We start from the raw sequence: 21,298 nt of genomic DNA, 5'->3' as shown, positions 1-21,298 counted from the left end.
TCGTAAAATATGCTTAAATATATTTTAATTGACGCAGATTTCGGACTTAATACTATTGTAGAGTAAATATTCTACTGATTATTATGTAGTGCATGAACTATATTAGTGATTTGAAAAGTAAAAAAAAAAAAGGATATGGTAGCATGAGCTAGAATCGAAACCGAGACATTAAGCCCTCCAACGTTATTCGTTACCATCTGAGATAAGTCCATATGCATATAAAACAATGAAGTAACGTAATGTAATGATGAAATAACAAAATGTATATTTGCGCATGTGTAGAATATACACATTTATTTTTAATTTTTGTTGCTACAAATAATCAAGAGAGAGCACCAAAATCTTTTTCATCAAGGCGTGATAGCTGATCTTGGTTGGCCTCTATCATAGCTGGAGTGCCACTTTCAGAGATAGGAAGTTTTACACCATCGTTTGCCTTTTGCTGCTTGGTGTATAAAGGGTTGAGCAGGGCTTTACGTTGCAAGTGAAACAGTCGTGAGTTATTTTTTTCCAAGTGGCAACTAGAAATAATAAAACACTTATGTTTTGGCGATCGTGTTTTTTTTTCACTGACAATTTTCCAAAGCTCATAACTGAGTGAAAAATACTTTTTCAATCTTTACATTTTAAAAAATAAAATGAGTAAAGTCAAATTATTTAAACAATAAATTTTTTATTAAATATCTGAAGAGATTCAAGTGTTTATTCAAATCTTAACCTAAATTCAGTGAATACTTAGAATTACATTTATTTAAAAAAAAGATACAGAAAAATCTTTATGATGTACATACAACCTATCAGTGTTTACTTTTGTTTTTATTCATATTTTTAAATATGAGTTCCTCATTGTCTACAGCTTTTTATTTTTTTTATTAAAAGTTTCCCTCTATTAATAGACAAGATGTCCCTGCAACTCAGGGAATGTGCTGGATGGCTTTAGGAAACAACGCACTGTTTTTTTTTTTGTTTGTTTTTTTTAAATTTTTTTTTTTAATATTTGGTTATGGTTTACTTCTAATGAGAAGTGTCCTCATGTCAGGGTCTCTGACAGACCCATATACAGTGAAACTGATTATACTCAAAGATGACGTTTAGTAGACATTCAAGTTCTCTCCTATAGGCATTCAAGTTCCCTGTTCTATGAACAGATATCTGTAGAAATGTAAAATACCAAATCTCTTGCTGTACTTATGAAACCTATTGATTCACAGTTCTCCAACGAGCAGCAGATATCTGAAAAAAAAAAATGTGAAATGGTAAGACAGAATCACAAAGATTTGTATTAAAGATGAGAAGAATTTTTATTTATCAATCATCCGATGAAAACCTGTTTATAGATAAAGACACATTTTAACATCTGGATGTGGAAGCGTGGTAGACTAAAATCTATGGGAACCATCCGCAGAAGCTGCCAGATGGCTATAACTGTGGACGGATGCTATTCATCACCAAAAGTGGAGACAGTTGGAGAATTCTCACTGATCCGCTACATTCTATGTGGTGTCAAATGAATTAAACAATAAATTTCATGTATGTACGTACGTTATCATTCTGCATCCCCCCCTCCTTTTTTTTAAAGATGGGATCACTCGATTGCCTAAGATGCAATGCAAAACAAAAAGTAATTTTTAAATTTCATCTTTGTCAAATGTGGAATTTATTCTTCAGGTTAGGATCAAAGGGTAGTATCTGTCCTGTCCAAGGATGATAAAATAATGATATAATAATATCATCGCATTTGCATTCATGCTGGACATTCATAGAATGAAAGTAAGTCACAAACCTTTACAAGACATTATAGATGTAGAAGATCCACCCTACCCCCCCATTACTTGAGAAGTTCTCAAACGACATTAATCATAGTTAATTAGATAAGTATGTTCCAGTTTGAACAAAGTTGGTACAATAATATCATGGGGTCTGCATGCACACCAGATGTCCACAAAATGTAAATATTTGTAATAACAATATACAATATATGAAGAATACATGTGTGACTTTTCCACTAATTTTATATATTTGATTACTAGCTGGACCCATTCAACATTGCCCAGTTGTGTATTTACTTGCAATTTCTTTTGCTTTTTTTGTTTTATCAATTATGCCAGGGAAGTAACGACAAAGTTACATTTTTTTTTTTTTTTAAATGGCGACTATTTGAAAATAATTCAGAACAAGACAAAGTATTTCTAAAAGTCCAGACGGAGTTTTTCCCTTTGCTCCAAAATTAAGAGTTTTGACTATTGTTGAGATTGCCTTTTCTCTATTGACTGAAACATGGCTTAAATCTTGTGCATTTCTAGGAGATCCACCCTCCATGCTTTGTCTTCTCTATTTGCGAAGGAGTTAGTTTATTGCTAATCACCTTAGGAATCCCTACCAGAGAATGCTGGGGTTGCTCAGGTATTTTTTGCAGGCCAGAGTGCTGGCACTTCTTGATCCTTGTGTCATGTCATCCTGCTGTTGCAAGAGAAATAAATATCTGAAATTGAATTAAATTTTATTCTTCTTAATAACATGGTGCAACAAACAACAACAAAAATGATCTAGAATCAAATATTTAGGAAGAAAACTATTGATTACAAAGAAATGATAAAAAGACTGACTTTACTTTATATATTAGAAAGTAAAAAGATAGATTAGAAAATGATGCAACAAATTCTAACAGTAATCACTGCATTTTAAATGCTAAACTTTCACCCAAAAAGGCTTTTCTTATCATTTCTTAATTATACATTAGTTATCTAAATCATTCTAATTACTGTTTATCCAAAAACAAAACATGGAAATTAGCTTGACTGAATCTCTGAACTGTTTGAAATGAGTTTCTGTATTATTTGAAATTAGCCTTTGTTCTGTTTGAAATGAGCCTCTGTATTCTGTGAACTAAGCCTCCGTATTCTTTGAACTGAGCCTCCATGTTCTTTGAAATAAGCCTCTGTAAATGAACCTATCTGCTGTTAGTAATTAGGAATTAATATCTTTTCTGCTTTTCGTTATAGGTTACAGAGTTGTCCCTCTGAAGAATGGTTATTCTGAAGAATTGGAATTGGCTTCTTTATTGATTCACTTTGATATAAAAAATACAAGAGTAAGTAAATCATTTCTCAATTGTATATTAAAAGAGAAAAATGTTTAGTGTTTTTTTTTCTTTTTTTTTCATACAACGATACTAACATCATTTTAAACCTATTCAAAACTTGTTATTTTATCAAACAAAGCTTTTATAGATTAAATTTTGATCTGAATTATAAAGGAGAAACTTACAGAAATATCTGATTAAAACAAAATTTTCATTGCATTTATTCAATAAAATATATTTCAACTAATGAAATTTGAGTTCAAATATATAACGCCGATAGAATCTTATTCTTGTATAACTCAGGACCTAGTTATCAGAATCTCACTCTTCTATAACCCTGTCGGATTCTTACTTCATATAACCTTAGAACTAGTCATTGAACTCTTACTTCCACATATCCCAACAACTTGCCATTGTACATTTAAACTTAAGAACTGCCTTTTTCTCTGAACTCCAAATCCACAGCCATGCTGAGACTTATGTTTATATGTTCACTAGCAGGCCGCTCAGTGTTTCCCGGTCATAAAATACACTTAAATATGATATTTTAATTTATACAGATTTTGTATTATAGGACCAATTTTCTATTGATTATTATATAGTACACAGTATATAGTAATGATTTTAATTTCTTTTTTTTTTTTCTTAAATAACTTGGGTGTAATCAGCTAGAATCGAAACCAAAACATTTAGCTCTTCAGTGGTATTTGCTACCATTTGAACTAATGACATGTATACTAAAACTCGACAAATTAATGCAGTTAAACATAAATGTATATTTGTGCATTTGTAAAGCATGCACATTACATCAAACTGTGCCAAGTTCCAATTTTTCAATTTTGACCCCTTAGCAAAAACCAAATAGATATTTTTCTACAGGTCTGAAAATCACATATATCAAGTTTCAAGATTGTAGACCAAAAATTGACAAAAATATGTACAAATAGAATTGTGCATTATAGTGAAAGAAAACTAATCATCTAATGAAAAAAACAGAAGAAAAAAAAAGTGAATTAATAAAAGTTTGTTTTTAAAGAAATATGCAAAATAATTATGTTGATGTATCTTCTGTATTCATAACTAAATATATAAGGAAGTTGTATTCATCTTTAAAATAGAAAAGTGGATTTTTAATATCAATGCCAGTGTGACAAATAACTCTACTTTATATATGTATAGATTGATGGTGTTAAATCAACATGATTAATGTTGCATTTTCTTTGTAAATTTCAGGACAGCGATGAACAGGAAACTTATGCATGCATTCAGCAGTTGCGACAGAAAACTGCAGAGTTGTCTAATTGTCTGGACCAGGGGCCGATGAGAGAAGACGTGGCCAACAGTCTTGTACAAGAGCTGAGGGATACTGAACAAAGACTTCAGGCCAAAACCGAGGAACGCAGACAAAGAAAGTAAGTCAATATTTTCCACTGTTTTTTTTTTTATCATTATTATAAAATGCCAAGCAGTCTTGAATATAAGTATGTGAATCAAACAAGAATTATGCATAACATGGACATAGCCATATCCAACAAGGAACATTGTGTGTGTGTGGGGGGGGGGGTCTGTCTACATTTTTTTTTTTTTTTTTCCATAAACATTTTCAGTAGTGAAAAAAATCCACAAAATGTCTGAAAAGTGGAAGTTAAGAATTATAAATTGCAAACAGGTTGGGACGTAATCCAAAATAACAGTTACAGGGATGTGAGTCCTCAAACTTTTAGTGGAATTCCGCTTTTTTCTTCAGAAAAAACGGATAGCCTTTTGCTAAAATGGAAAAAAAAAGTCAGATTTATTTATTTTTGTTTGCTTGTTTGTTCCTTTTCATCGATACCAGACTGCATGTAACAAATAGTTCGATTGTAACGGTCACATTACATAATAAGAAAAGTCTGATATCAGCCAAATAGCTAAAGATTTATTTTCCATGTTGCTATTTGGCTGGATTTTTTTTTTCTCTTTTCCTGCCTGATGCTACAAGATCAGACTGTCTATAGATACTGGTTTCCTGACCTAAAATGCACAAAATATTGATGTTGTTTTTCCTTTCCCTTTGCAAAACTCAATCATGTTCTATCAAAGTCAAACAAAAGCAACAATTTTCCTCTACAATAAAATCAGACTAAATACCATAGATAAGTATTTGAAGATATAAAAAAATTGTAGCATAAAAACTTTTTTCCAAAATTACTGGATTCAACATTAATAACCCAAAAAGGGGTTGATATACCATAAAACAAAAACAACCAACCAAATCTTTTTTTCTTTTTTTTCTCTCACTCTCTCTGTTTTCCTCTACTTCTTTCTTTTTTCACATTTTTTTCTCTTCCTGTATCTTTTTCTTAATTTTTACTTCTTTAGTTAAAACTGATTGGATTTGTTTTGTGTGCTGTTCTATCATCACATACAGAAGGGGGCCATGCCAGTCAGTCACCGAATTTGGAAATTCACCCCAATTTCAAATTATTTTGCCGTTGGCTACTCAAATCCTTGTAGTTATAATGTCTATGGATCTTCAGATTTCACTCTTTCCAATTTTAATCTAATAAATTGTTTATTTCTTCTTACCTCTACCATAAAGGTTATGCTTTCACTCAAGTTTATAAATGTTTATTTATGTATAGTCTAGCATCCATATCGCTTGACCAATCGTCACCAAACTTGGTCAAAATATCTAACTTATAATTGATTTAATTTTGGAATATCCAAGTCAAATGCTTCCCAACCAACTACATTATGGTAGCCCTCAAGTCTAATTTAAACAAGTTCTTGTTGAACCGCCCCTTTAAATAATCAAATTCTACTCAACTTATGCCATTAATGATTACTACCACATTACATTCATTACCTCTTATCCCCAACTGGCCTTCTCTCATCAAGTTTCTTGGCGGTAGTAACCACAGGCGGACGCCAGTCGCAAGTGTACACTGTGGGTGTGTGCCCAGGAACGGATATCCTTGCCGCTGATTGTCAGCAGACGCAGAGGGATAGTCCAACCATGGAGCCGCCGATTATCGACAGTCATTCCATGGGTTTGAAGACAGGTTGCCGCAAGTTCCTTGCAGACGCAGACTACTGCGGGCCCGACGCCTTCGATGGTTCGGCCATGCCTCTCGCTGTGATGCGGGGGTCTTTATCCACGAGGCTATCTCCCCACGTCCTCTACCCAGCTGGAAAAAACGTGTCGGTGGCTAGCTAAGAACGTGGCTCGGGACTATCAAAGCCGACGCTGAGCTTATTTCGGGCCCGCTCATCTATGGCCTGTCTCGTTGGAGACGTGACTGGCTATTGCTCACTCGGGATCTTGCCTCCGATCGCCGGGCTTGGGCCGCAGTGGTACGAGATGTGCATCTTCATGAAGCCGACTCAACTCCTCCAGGGTGAATGTCGTTTCAAGTACAAGCAAGTACAACTGGCCTTGCCTTCGGGCCTTGATAAATGGTGATTCCCATGTAAAAAAAAAAAAAAAAATCATGGAAATAGTGAAAGTTACACTTTTGGCAATAATTTCATTCTGTTCATCATAGAGGTTCACTGCTTGCCCCATATTGTAATGACTGAAGTCCTACATCTTATAATACTTTTGACTTTGACCATAAAAATTTTGGACAAAGTTAAAATTTTGACAATTTCAATATCTGATTTTTCCAAATATGATATATGCATCTGATGCACTTTTGACAACAGTAAGAAACATGCACAATTTCAGCCTGATTAGATGAATAGTTTGGTTATAATCAGCTAATGTACTTTCTAACTTCCAGTGTGTGTGTGTGTGTGTGTGTGTGTGTGTGTGTGTGCGTGCTACCGGAAGCAGTGACACAGTAAATCAGTTCCTTCACTTTTATTGTTCTTCAGTATTTCTATTGTGAAGCGATTTATTGAAGTAAAAAAGGAGTGCAAAAAGCGTTTTCAATAATCTATAATGTAAATTTGACCTGTCTGTTTAAATTTATGTATGCATGTATGTATGTCATCCTAAAACTTTCAATAGAGGCGACGGATTTTCACGAGATCGGTATCATTTTGAAGCTCAACCCTTCAGATGACAGATATCAACAAATTGGCTAAAAACGTTAATTACTTCACCCTCAACTGGCCACTATTCTACAGGGAGAGGTCGTTTTTTCGCCGATATTTCCAAAAGTCATCTTTTCGATTGACTAGCCTTAATTTAAACATTCATTACTTCCGGTTTGGCGATGGGTGCAACAACAAAGGCATCACATTTTTTTTTTATGTTCTTTTCCTCCTTCGCGGTACGGGTTTGAGCCTGCTAGCCTACTACCACTTTTTTTTTTTTTTTTTTTGCTGAACACACACCTCCAAACACCCGGGCAACGCCAGGCACCTTCAATAATTCTTAATCCAAATTTTTAAATGTGTTTTCAGTAATTCTTTAAAAAAAAACTAGAATGTAAAAAGTGTTTTCAATAATTCTTATAAACAAATAAAGCTAGTTTCAATAATTCTTAATTAAAATTTTAAAATGTGTTTTCAATAACTCTTTTTAAAAAAAAGTGTGCAAAAAGTGTTTTCAGTAATTCTTAAAAACAAATAAAGCTAATTTCAATAATTCTTAATTAAAATTTTAAAATGTGTTTTCAGTAATTCGTTTTTAAAAAAAAAGTGTGCAAAAAGTGTTTTCAATAATTCTTTAAAAAAAAAAGAAGAAAAACTAATTTCAATAATTTCTAATCAAAATAAGATTGAAAAAATTTTCAATTTCAATGATTTATTAAATAAAAAAAGAGAACGATTGGAAAAACGTAATAAAAAAGAGTACATGCACAGGGGAGGTATAGGCATGAGAGAAAAAAAGTGAAAGAATTGATTTGTCTTGTCACCACTTTCGGTAGCAGACACATCGGAAGTTAGGAAGTACCCTAGCTGACTATTACCAATAGTTTTGGAGTTGTCAACGTTTCTAAGACAAGACTTTGTTTTCAGGCAGAGATATGCAGTTTTATGACTGACTTATGTTCTTGTTTGGTTTATGATCAGACAACATGAAATTGTGTTCTAAATTCTATAAAAAACTTTTTCTTTTCATTTTTCTTTGCCACCAAACAAAGCATATTACTACTAATGTGTAAAATTCTACTGCAATAGGGGCTATTGTGGTAGAGGTCAGATTTATAGGGGGGAACTTGGATGGGGAGTTGGGTAACAAAAGGTTTGTTCATATTACATTTAAATTTCTTGATATGTTGATATGGCTGAGGAAAGAGGGAGCACAAAGAGAATTCCAGAGGCTAGTGGTCTGAGGAAAGAAACTATTAAAGTAGTCAATCTTTCAGTATCTAGGTACCTCTACAGTGAAGGGGTGTGATTTTGTTGCTAGTTGGGTGAATTGAAGTATTTATATTGAGGAGGTTCAAGTCTAGTAAGTCCACCAGAGCAAATATGATGGAAGTACTTATAGAGAAAGTAGAAGGATGCAACACTGCAGCGATGTGATGAGAGCTGGAAATTGACGCAGTGTCAGATCTATTTAGGTTAGAAATTTTTTGTACATCCCGTCCAAAAGGGAGGAGCTGTGACAACTTCAAAATTTCATCCTTTTTTTTTTTTTTTTTTTTTTTTAAACATTCTTTGTGCTTCAATAACTGAACGATAATAAATACTGAAATTTTGCAAGGTTAGAAAATTCTATTTTAATGCGGTTAGTGAAAGTTATTGATTGTATTTATCTTTCGTCCTCCAACAAAGAAGGGATCAGACCTAGTAATTCACTCCCATTCATTTGTTTGCACTTTTCTCAATAATCACGCCTTGGATTTTTAAAAACATTTTTGGCACAAACATTAGTTATGGTTAAAATAAATTTTTGCCGGAACGGATTTTCCGAGATAACTAGTTACCATCCTAGGGATAAAATTGCTCTCAAATCGTTCATCTGCTCATTTAATTGCACTTTTCTCAATAACCACACCTAGGATTTTTTTTAATTTTGCACAAACATTATTCATGGTGAAAGTAAATTTTTCATTCATGGAGGGAGATCCTACATGCTCGACTTGATTTTTTACGATTTCTTACCTGTTAATATTTGTGCCATTCTTGAAATGTCATAACTATCTGGGACTAATAATATCTAGCAATCTCAGGTTCGACAATCATTTGTCTTATGTATCTAATCAGGTTAATAGGGAGCTTTGTGTGGCATTTTTTTTTTTTTTTCTTTTACACGGTGGTCACCACTTATCAAGGCCCGGAAGCCACTCAGGGATAAGGGTTATTGCAAGTACAGTGTTGATAAAGTGTTTACTTAAGGGGGTGGTTCATTAGGAATTTGTTAATGTTGGACTTGAAGACATCCAAGTTGTAGTCAGTTGGGAAGCAGGCAGACGGAACAGAGTTCCACAGGCATGCAGTTCTAAGAAAGAAGCTTTGTTCATGGAATCCACGTTTTGATTTAGGCACAGATAAAGAGTGGGGGAAATTTTTCACAGTGGATTCAGCTAGACTGGTGTTTTTCGTGAAAGATTGGCGAGGGGGGACCAGAGATTGGAGTTCAGACGAGCACCTGCCATGGAAATAACGATAAAACAAGGATAAGCTCGCAACGTCTCTTCTGTGGGAGAGAGGTTGCAGGGTAGAGAAAAGGGGCATCCCCCACTAAGCCACGAAGTCTATTTTGTCCTCTGTCAAGGCAGGATAGGCTGTTTTTAGCAGCTCCTGCCCAGATATGGCAACAGTATTCCATCCTTGGACGTACTTGGCTTTTATATAGAAAGAGAATTGCATCAGTAGTGAGATATCTTCTGGAGCGGTAGAAGGATCCCACCATCTTTGAAGCTTTTTTAACACTATAATTGGGATGCCGTCAGGGTCAGTTGCTTTACTAGAATCAAGGTTCATATCCTCGGCTACCAAATTCATCATGAATGGCATTTGCTGACTAGGCTTTAATAGGTAATGATTCATCCCCACTTGGAATACAGCTCCTTAGTGTTCGCTTTGGCAAGATGTTCTCTTGAGCATTTACAGCATCATGCCATCAGAATGTAACAGTTGCTTCTGTTGCCTACTGTTGATTATTTTATGGCTCTTGCTCAGCGACAATATACATTCACATTAGACAGTCTGCACAATCACACCTATGTTTGCTCAGATATGTACCGACGATCTCCTTACACATTGTGTTCTGCAGTACTGAATGTGCGATCTTAGAATTGTGTGAATGAACATGTATCACTGTCAAATTTTGGGAGTTCTGTATTTTTTTTTTTTTTTTTTTTTTTTTTTTACATAGGCATCACCACATTATCAAGGCCCAGAGGCCACTCAAGGATAAGGGTTAAAGAGTGTACAGTAGAAATTGGACAATATAATAATCATTAGTAATGAAAATTTGGTAAATTTGATAACTTATATGGAACGGCTCATCAAGAACTTATTTACTTTAGACTTGAACACAACCATATTGTAGTCAGCCAGAAAGCAGGAAAACGGAAGACAATTCCACAAGCGTGCAGTTCTAAGAAAGAAGCTTTGTTCATGGAATCTATGTTTAGGTTTAGGCACAGATAAAGAGTGGGGGGAATTATTGATAGTGTTTACAGCTAGACGAGTGTTTCTTGTGAAAGTTTGGCGAGGGGGGACCATAGATTGAAGCTCAGTCGAACACTTTCCATGAACATAACGATACATCAGAGACAAACTCGCAACATCTCTTCTGTGAGATAGAGGTTGCAGCGAAGATAAAAGGACATCTCCTACGAGGCTACGAAGTCTATTTTGAACTCTATCATTCCCTAATTAGCTTAGTAGCTTCTGTCTATAGCTAACTTTTTTATAACTATGGCTTATTAAAGAGGAAAAAGTATATTGCAAGATTACTGTACTTTTTTAAACAAATTTTTTATTTTATGTTTTTTAATTTCAGACAAGGTGCAAGATCTCAAATTGTTTACCGCAGAACTGCAAACAACTGAGGATGTCCGCAGGTTTTTGCCCTTTGATATATGAATGTTAAACAAACCAACCTAGCCTGATGACCAAATAAGTAAAAAAAAAATTTTTTTTTTTACAAAAACTTATGATGATGACGTCTCTGGCACTGGTTTCTCCCACCGAGCATTTTTTTATGACTGTACCTACTCACCCTCACATCTGGGCAGCTTGTTTTTACACTAAAAGAAAAAGAAAAAAAAAGAAACTATAAGAACAAATTCAAACCTCCACACTCGTAACCGTCATTATATAACCAAATATACGCACATAAATTTTATAATACTAATACAAAGACTGAGGAATTTGGTTCCCTGTTACTCTGTATCGATTTCTCTTCTGATATCAGATGACTTTTTCAGAAAAATTTGTAAGGAAAAAATGAAAATTCTGTTATAATGGCTAGAACATGTTGGTGCCATTTCCCTCTCTTGTTCGTTTTATCCCTTTCAATTCAATCACAGTGGCCTTTGTTTTCTTTTATGTGTGTGTGTGTGTGTGTGTGTGTTTTTTTTTTTACTCTAAAAAAAAAAAATACAAAAACTCTGACACTGTTGTCCTCCAATTTCTATGAGCCACTAAGTCTTACGGTTTAATTCACCTCATCATTTCCTCCATCTGGCATGTTGCGATCAGTACAAATTAAAAAGAAGCAAATTAAAAAGAAGACAAAAAAAATGGAAGAAAAACTAAAAGATTGAATACTGTTGCATGAATGAAACTGAAGATGGCATTTTTTTTTTTTTTTTTTCAAATCCTTAATCTTCATATTCCACTTATCTAGCCATTTTGTTGATTAAGAAACAACTGCACTAAGAAAGATCAGTTTGTTTTTGTAATTTTTTTGTAAATTTTTATTTTTATTTTTTTATAATTTTTTTGGTGCTTCTCCAGAATTTTCCTATATTAAATAAAAACAAAAATAAAGAAAGATCTAGATGATGTACGTACATGTGATAGAAAGAAAATATTGGGTACTTGTACAGTTTAATCAAGACATTAAAAGAATGAAAATATTGAGAAAAGGTTATATTGTACGTATCTGTTTTGGACTGAAGATCCTAATAAAAAAAAAATTTCACTTAATTTGATTGAATAGCTTTTTTTTTTGCTTTTTTTTTACAGCGGAAAATACGTTTTTATGACAGTACGTTAAAGGTAGACATTTTGGAATTTTTTTTAACATGCCACGGAGAGATAACTCAGTTTAAAGCACTGACACTCCTCCCCATCTTTAATACTAGCTTTTCTTCCTAAAATCGAACCTTTGCTTGGTATTATAACAAATTGTTTTTCCACTGTAAAAAAAAAAAAAACTACTCGATCAAATTAAGTAAAAAAAATTTTCAGAGAACTTCATTCCATAACGGATACATTCATTATAAACTTTTTTCACTATTTTCGTTTTTTAATGTCTTGATTAAACTGTACAAGTACCAAATATTGTATTCCAAAAATCACTTAAATTGATCAAGTAGTTTTAATTTTGATAAAGGAAATTATTTTTAAGCAAATCTGAATTTTTCCAGTGTCCTCCCTTCCTCATGTTAAGAATGGCTTTCTAAAATCTCACAAGTTTTAATTATTCAGAGTTATCTCCCTTGTTCTTTCAACCTGTTTTCAAAATGGCACTGCGAGACAGTCTGTCATAAAATTTGAATTTTCTTATTTAAAAATATAACTACTTGGTCAATTTATGTGATGTTTTGGAATCAAATATTTTTTTTTCATCATGAGTATGTACATCAAACAGAGTTTTTTGTTTTATTTTTTTTTTTTTTTAAGGGGAATTTTGGACAAGCACTAGTTTTGTTTTTTTTTGTTTTTTTGTTTTGGGGTTTGTTTTTTTTCCAAATTCCTTTTATTCTTGCATAATTGATAAGAAGGAAAAAATGTAGATAAAACAAACTGCTGGCTTTTTTGTTTTTTATAGAATTGTTTTTTTTTATTTCATTTTTTAATCATGTAATTTTTTTTTTACATAACATTATTATAGAATGACAGAGGTCAAAAACCTGAACATTATGCTACTCAGATTTATAAGAATTTTTTTATTAGTATCTAAAAAAAACCGTTATACTGATAAAATGTTTGTACTTAATATTTTTCTCTTATTTTTACTGTTGTCAGTAATGTTGATGTGGATGAAATATATATATATATATATATATATATATATATATATATATATATATATATATATATATTAAAAATTAGTTTATTTTATTATATCTGTAAGCAATATTAAGACTGATATTTCCAATGGTTAAATATTAAACACCTATGACTGATTATCACGTCATTTAACACAAGAAAAAATTGTTTTATATAAGCTAGCAATAAAGTGTTTTCATGTGTTGATTTATAAATTTGTTTTTGTGGGCAGTGTTCCATGTATGATATAGTTTTGCTTGCCCATTTGAAAAATCTGTTAACTCATTGCTAGAAGAATCTGTTAACCCATTGCTAGAAGAATCTGTTAACTCATTTCAAATAAACCTGTTAAATTATTGCTAGAATTGTTTGTTAGAAAAGTCTGTTAAATTATTGCTAAAAACGTATATTAAATCATTATGAGAAAAGCCTGTTTAATTATGGCTTGAAAAGTATTAAACAATTGAGAAATGTTTGATAAGTCATTACTAGAAACGTCTGTTAAATCATTGCTAGAAACGTCTGTTAAATCATTGCTAGAAACGTCTGTTAAATCATTGCTAGAAACGCCTGTTAAATCATTGCTAGAAACGTCTGTTAAATCATTGCTAGAAACGTCTGTTAAATCATTGCTAGAAACGTCTGTTAAATCATTGCTAGAAAAGTCTGTTAAATCATTGCTAGAAACGTCTGCTTAATTTTTGCAAGGGAAGTTTTTTAAAAGAATGTGAGAAAAATCTGTTTACTCATTATTAGAAATCACTTTTGCATCATGTAAAAATTTTAAACTTGAATTTTCAGTGTTTATATTTCATTTCAATTTAGTTAGTAAATTGTAGGTGTTTAGTATGATACGCAACAAAAATGTGATGTTATTGAAATTGTTTTGAAAAATAAAAGAATTGCACAATGTAAAATAAACAACTTACAACAGTTTCAGTAATTGTCTTCAATAAAAAAAAAACACCTTTTTTGTTAACTCCACACATTTTCTTAATTTAAAAGAAAATTCCTCACTTCAATCACTTTCTGCAAAAATAAAAATGCTTTTCTTACTATACAAAGATTGCCTTCTCTTCCTCCCCTCCTTTAAGAAGTAAAAGGTTTCCTTCATTTTTTTTAAGAGGAAAAATTCTTGGTCTACGAAAAAAAAACTACTTCAACTTCCTTCTCTTTCTTTTGCTTTTAAAACGAATCCCTTGTTTCTCTTCCCTTATTAAAAAGTACCTCACTCTTAAAAAAGGTAGAAAGAAATACTTTAAAAAAAGTATTTTACTTTTTTTAAAATAAAATAAGACATTCTTTAAAAAAGATATTTAAAAATACCACATGCTTTAAAAAGATATTTAAAAATACCACATGCTTTAAAAAGATATTTAAAAATACCACATTCTTTTAAAAAGATATTTAAAAATACCACATTCTTTTAAAAAGATATTTAAAAATACCACATTCTTTTAAAAAGATATTTAAAAATACCATATTCTTTTAAAAAGTTATTAAAAAAAAGCTAAACATAAATTTATTCATTCAAAACACACACACACACACACACACACACACACACACACACACACACACACACACACATAAGCATATTTCTATCTTCAAAAATACAAATATCATCTTTATTCTTCCTAAAAGAAAAAATACTTAGATTCTATTAAAAAAAAAAAAAAAAAAAAGAAATGGCTTAATAAATATTTTCTTCTCTTTGAGAAGGGAAAATATTTTCCCATTTTTCAAAAAATATAAATTCTTTCACCCTCACATTGTAGTCCTCTTTCTCTCCTAAAAGGAAAAAAAAAGTATTATCCCATAACAATAATCATAATTGAAGAGAAAAATATAAAAAGTACACGGATACTTCATATACTAATGTACCATTTAATCTCTTTTTGTACAAAACTTTAAATTTTATTTCTAAAAAGATAATTTTGTCATATACCCTGTGTATTATGCAGGTTCCATGTTTTTTTTTTCATAGGTTATGGGGCAGGCAAATGTGTTAGGTGTATGATACTGTATGAAAGTGAGTGTTTGGCCCTGACTGTTGGATAAGAAAATGCAAAAATCTGAGGTGGAAGACTGGAGAAAAATTGGATGATTCAAGAAAATTTTGAAGCAAGGTTCTGAGACTGTGAAATTTGAATGGAATCAACACCACCAAGCTTGGAGACTGAGGTTGCAGGTTCTCGGAAAATGTTAAACTCCTGCACAAGGGGAATACAACTATAAAATGGATGATGATAGCTTATATAATTTGTAGTCACACACACACACACACACACACACACACACACACGTGTGTTTATGGGAAAAATATGCTTATTCAATTATATTTCACCTATTATTCATACCAATCCTTTAATTTATGGAGCTCGATGTAACTACAGAGCATTTTTATATATGAAAGGAAAAATGTGTGTTAGTGTGTGCGTGCGCATTTTTTGTGTATGTCCGGCGAAAGCTTTTGGAGGACGGGGGGTTACATTTTCTTAGAACCTTTTATATACTATCTAGATTATAATATCTACAATTTACGAAAGGGGGTGATGTGTATCTTTTATTTGGTCCGACTTTTACATGCTATTTTCGCGATATTTTTTACTCTCCATGTGTTTCTTTGGCTTTTCTGTATAAAAAGCAAAACTGAAAGCGGAGGAGCGTTCTCAGCATTTCGTACCGAGACATACAGAAAAGCAATGAGCTTTGATCAATGCAGGGTAAACCCCTTATATCAGACATGGACACTCCCTTTTTATGGAGAGCTGGTTTTCTCCAACATCAACAAATATGCAGAAACTGGCTTACAGCTAAAGTTAAGTTTCCCCCTATGGCATGATGTTTGTCCTCATTAAATTTATGCACTTGTCACTTAACTTTTTAATCGTTTAATTTCACCAATTCTCTGCCCGCGTAGCGTGGTGGTAAGTTATCAGCCTATTGACCTCAGGGGTTCAGGTTCAGGTTCGAGCCTATCTACCTACCAGAATTTTTTTTTTTTTTTGCTCTTCCAAACACCCAGGTACTCCCGCTAGTATACAAATAAAAGACAAAATGTCTATATTCCAAATTTCAAGATGTTGTCCATCGTATCACTTATTTATGTTAACATGTTCAATTGTACAGTACCCTGTATATCAAATTTTGAGTCTGTAGACTGAAAATTGGCAGTTGTTGCGTTGGAAAATGTACACACACACCCACACGTTCACTTTTTTATATATATATATATATATATATATATATATATATATATATATATATATATAGATAGATAGACATACTAGCATTTCAGCCCGATGTTGCCTGGGCGTTCGGAGGTATATGTTGAGCAAAAAAAAAAAAAGCGGTCAATTTTTTTAACTTTGACCCCTATTATGACTCCTTAATATTTGTTGTTTTGGGCTCAAATCAAGTTATTAAGTAAGATCCATGTCGAAGGAACCTATATCTAAAATTTCAAGTGTTTAGACCCAAGATTGTCAGAGGAGTTTGGTAGAGTTCTCAAAGGTCAAATCCTTGAACTTTGACCCCTTAACAGTCAAATTTCTGTCCGAAAACCGATCACATAGATTTTCCCAAATCTCAGTACCCTGTATATCAAATTTCGAGTCTGTAGACTAAAAATTGACAGAGTTATTGCATAGGGAAATATACACACACAGACACACACACACACACACTTTCACTTTTATAGATATACACACACACACACACACACACACACATGACATATGTATATATAGCATAGTAAGATTGACACACTGCTTCTCCATAGATCACTTAAGTTAAGCAATGTTAGGCCTGACCAGTACCAGATCAGTGACAATTTAGGAATACCAGGCACTATGTAGTAGAACATTCACACCTCCCTGCAAGAAATACAAAAACCTAACATCATCATCTCACGTGACCAAAATATATGTGCGACTGAGAACTGCCTGTGAATTTGAAGTTTTGTTTCCTCAGAGGAAGCTGGTTCAACCTGCCTAGGATTAATGCTGCTTCATTTATGTAATTTGTGGAAATATCTATCAAAATATTTGATATATAATTTAAAATTGAGATGTGAAAAAGGTGCATGATAGATATATGAAGTAAGTATATTTCCTGTTGTTGTTGTTGTTGTTGTTGTTGTTGTTGTTGTTGTTGTTGTTGTTGTTGTTGTTGTTGTTGTTGTTGTTGTTGTTGTTGTTGTTGTTGTTGTTGTTGTTGTTGTTGTTGTTGTTGTTGTTGTTGTTGTTGTTGTTGTTGTTGTTGTTGTTGTTGTTGTTGTTGTTGTTGTTGTTGTTGTTGTTGTTGTTGTTGTTGTTGTTGTTGTTGTTGTTGTTGTTGTTGTTGTTGTTGTTGTTGTTGTTGTTGTTGTTGTTGTTGTTGTTGTTGTTGTTGTTGTTGTTGTTGTTGTTGTTGTTGTTGTTGTTGTTGTTGTTTGTTTGTTTGTTTGTTTGTTTGTTTGTTTGTTTGTTTGTTTGTTTGTTTGTTTGTTTGTTTGTTTGTTTGTTTGTTTGTTTGTTTGTTTGTTTGTTTTAATGCAAATTAGTTGTACCGTAGCCAGGCCTTAAAAGGATGTAAGTTGATGTTCATTCATGGTTGCTGCAGAAGACAAGAGACCAAAACATTTTGCGCATTGATTTCTTCATCTTGCTTATGTTTTGGCCACCTTGTCTTGTGGCCTTCTTCAGATTTCTTGTGTCAAATTTAGGAGTTAAACTTTCAGGCTAAGATCAAAATGTAATATCAGTCAGAGGAAGATAAAACATTCTTGATGAGGGCAATATTTACTTTTGTTTCATCCTGAGTGTCTCATAATAAAGCAAGTAAATAGGCACTAGAATGTTGGTTAAAATGTGCAGGTTATTTTGAGGTTCCGAGTTGAATCTTGATCAAAGACTCTAAGTTTATTTGACATGTTAACTAAAAGAATATTTTAAGGCCTGGAGAATACAAAACAGTTCTAGTAAAGAGTTGGATTTAAAAAATCCATGATAATATATAAGTTTGACACAAAGTATCTGAAGAAGGCCAAAGTTCCAAATGGCAGAAATGTCATGTTACCAACAACCCAAATGACAAAGCCAGTCTGGAGACTGTAAATTTCTCAACCAAGAAATACAGATAAATATTAGAAAGAATTATACAAACAATTAGGTGCTTGTCTAGAATCTCCCCCCCCCCACCCTCCATGAAAAAAACAAAATGAAATAAAAAAAAATCAAATTTTATGGCTAAACAAACAGTGATGATATCATGATGCCATTTTGAAAATAGTATAAAAGAACAAGGGAGATAATTGCAAGTAATTGAAACTTTCATGATTTTAGAAAGTCATTCATTACATAGGGAGTGGAGGAGTTGAAAAATTTAAATACGCTTAAAAATTGTTTTGTTTTTTTTATAAAAGTAAAACTACTGCATCAATTTACATAATTTTTGATGTACAATATTTTCTTTCCATTGCAGGCATGTACATCATACAGATTTTTATTTTGGTTTAAGCACCAAAAATTTAATTCATATTTTTAACTGATTAAACTAATTTGTGTGCAACAAGCGTAAGACAATGAAGCTGGATGAGAACTCCAATGTGGAGAAAGTATAGCTGTATGATTAAGTTATTGAGATTGTCAAAGTTTTGTAAACTTGGTGATACCATTCGAGCTCAGGGTGGAGCAGGTATTAGTGTGATTGCAAGAGTTATGAGGCGATATGCCCCACCGCAATGCTTAAATACTACCCTGTGTTGCTGCTGAACAGATCAAACCTGCAACGATAGACATTCACATTAGACCCTCTGCACAATCATACCGGTGTTTGCTCAGAGATGTACTGCCAATCTCCTTTCGCATTGTATTCTGCCATCCTGAACATACTGCCTCAGAATTGTGCGAATAAACATGTATAATTGTCACATTTTCAGAGTTCTGTATTGTCTATCATGATATTCTTAAGTTTTATGCATTCCCTAATTATCTTCGTAACCTCTGTTTATTGCTAACAGTTTTATGACCATGGCTAAAGATAAAAAAAAAAAATATATCATTACTACACAGCTGAGCACTGTCGAGTAAGGCAAGTCTGTCAGTCATGTGATGATATATGGACATGAAACATAACTACTGAGAGTTGAAGACATACATTTCATGGGCAGAATGATATGAGAATGAGATAATAGATGTGTAACGTGTGTTTTGAAGATGGGCTTAATTCTGATGACCTCAGAGGAAAATTAAATTTGTACTGTATAGGAAAATATGTGCAGAAGAGAGTAGACTTTGATTGTACTGTCATGTTGAAAGAATGGATAAGGATTCTCGAGTTATTAGCTGTAAAATAGTTGAAATAGCAGATAATGATCAAGAAAGACATGGGAGAAAGTGATAAAAATAGAACTTAGGAATAAATAAATGGCTTAATTTATTAAACAGGGTTTTACATTGTGAGTAAAACGGCCGCATTTGTGAGTGATTTTTCCAAGTGCCAACTAGAAATAATAAAATGCTTCTCTTCTTTTTTTTTTTTTTTTAACAAACATTTCAAAGCTCTTACTGAGTGAAAAATGTTTTTCAATCTTTACTTTTTCTTTTAATAAAACAAGCAAAGTCAAATTATTTAAATAATAAAAGTTTAATAGAACAATATATTAACGGAAACTGTTTAAAAAAAAATCTGAAAAAATATGGATGTTTATGCCTTCGAGTCTCAACATAAAATTCAGTGCATATTTAGAATTATACTTATTTAAAAACAAAATAAAATGCAGAAAAATAATTATGATGTACGTACTCGTCACGGAACAAAGATATCATATTCCAAAAATCGCATGGTAACGTTGGCTAGTTACTTTTCTATTTGGCTAGTAAACAAAAAGATTTAGTTGTCAAAGGTCAACTAAGGATAAATTTGTCCGTAAAGCCCTGTTAAAGCTGTCCAACACATGCCAACATGTATAATAAACCTTAAAATGAATATGATGATGATCAAAGAAAATGAGCACTATAAAGTAAAAGTGTGTTTGCTTCTCCATTTCTTTCCGTTTTCTTTCCTTCCTTCCTTCCTTCCTTCCTTCCTTCCTTTTCAGTTCCTCATAAATAAGGATCCATTTTCCATTAGTTGTTTGATATTCCTTACTCTTAATGACTCTTGTCTTCAGAAAGCGCCTTGCTTTGGTAAGTTTCTGAAATTAACCTTCACTTCTGATCTAAAATGAAAGATTTATATCAAATCCATTGTCAAGGTGACCAAAAAAAAATAGTTTGATCATTATACTGCTCCAGAAGATATCTCACAGCACAATCCCCTATGGAGTACTGTTGCCACATTTGGAGAGGAGTTGCTCAGAGCACACTTTTTTGTCTGAACAAAGTACAAAACCAGCTTCAAAATCTTGCAAGCAATTTCCTTTTCTCCTCCTTGCTACTTCTTTCTCACAGAAGAGATGTCACGAGCCTGTCTCTACTCTGTTGTTATTTTCATGGCAGGTGCTTCACTGAGCTTTAATCTATGATTCCCTCCCCTTGTAAAACATTTACAGCAAACACTCATATAACGGCAACCACTGTCAGTAATTTCTCTTACTCTCTATTTGTGCTTAAAATTAAATGAAAATTGCCTGAGCAAAGCTTCTTTTCTAGAATCACCCATCTCTGGAATACAATATTACAGAACTGCTTCCCAGCTTACTATAACATGGTCATTTTTAAATCCAATATAAGCAAGTTCTTGTTAAGCTATCCTCTTAAATAATCAATTTCTATCCAATTTCTACCATCACCATCAACATTTACTCGAGTTATTCCCGTTGCTGATTTCTTCTTTTATTTTTTTTCATCATGATTGAAAAATGTTTTCATACACCAGTTATCCAAGCAGGACTACATAATTTAAAAATTAAACTGCGGCATAGTATGTCCTTATAGTGCTAGTAACATGGTACAAAAATAAAAAATAAAAATTAGCTAGAAATAATCAAAGTTTATATATCAGCTTAAATGCTATTTAGGTCCAACTTTTAAACTTTCACAAAATAATGCTATATATTAAATAAATGGTATTTTGATGAGAACGTTTTTTTTTCAATACTTTTTTATTCATTTTTAAAAA

The 21,298-nt window shown here is 32.6% G+C and overlaps 1 protein-coding gene across 7 annotated transcripts in view; it reads left to right on the top strand.

Annotated features, from left to right (window-relative positions):
* The window catches only part of LOC145284546 (1-phosphatidylinositol 4,5-bisphosphate phosphodiesterase gamma-1-like), a 335,906-nt gene extending 324,356 nt beyond the window's left edge, over positions 1 to 11,550 (top strand). For all 7 annotated transcript variants that reach the window (XM_080133455.1, XM_080133452.1, XM_080133453.1 and 4 more), the window contains 3 exons: positions 3,003 to 3,091; positions 4,316 to 4,494; positions 10,974 to 11,550. In XM_080133455.1, coding sequence (XP_079989581.1) covers positions 3,003 to 3,091; positions 4,316 to 4,494; positions 10,974 to 11,022 — 317 coding nt within the window. In that variant the 3' untranslated portion in view covers positions 11,023 to 11,550. The remainder of the gene's footprint in view (positions 1 to 3,002; positions 3,092 to 4,315; positions 4,495 to 10,973) is intronic.
* The last annotated feature ends 9,748 nt before the right edge of the window (positions 11,551 to 21,298 follow it).

This window comes from Euprymna scolopes, chromosome 9, assembly GCF_053919585.1.
Source record: "Euprymna scolopes isolate OS-2025 chromosome 9, ASM5391958v1, whole genome shotgun sequence".
Classification (NCBI taxonomy): Eukaryota; Metazoa; Mollusca; class Cephalopoda; order Sepiida; family Sepiolidae; genus Euprymna; species Euprymna scolopes.
The sequence above is the reverse complement of the archived record's forward strand: the minus strand, read 5'-3'. Positions and strand labels throughout refer to the sequence as shown.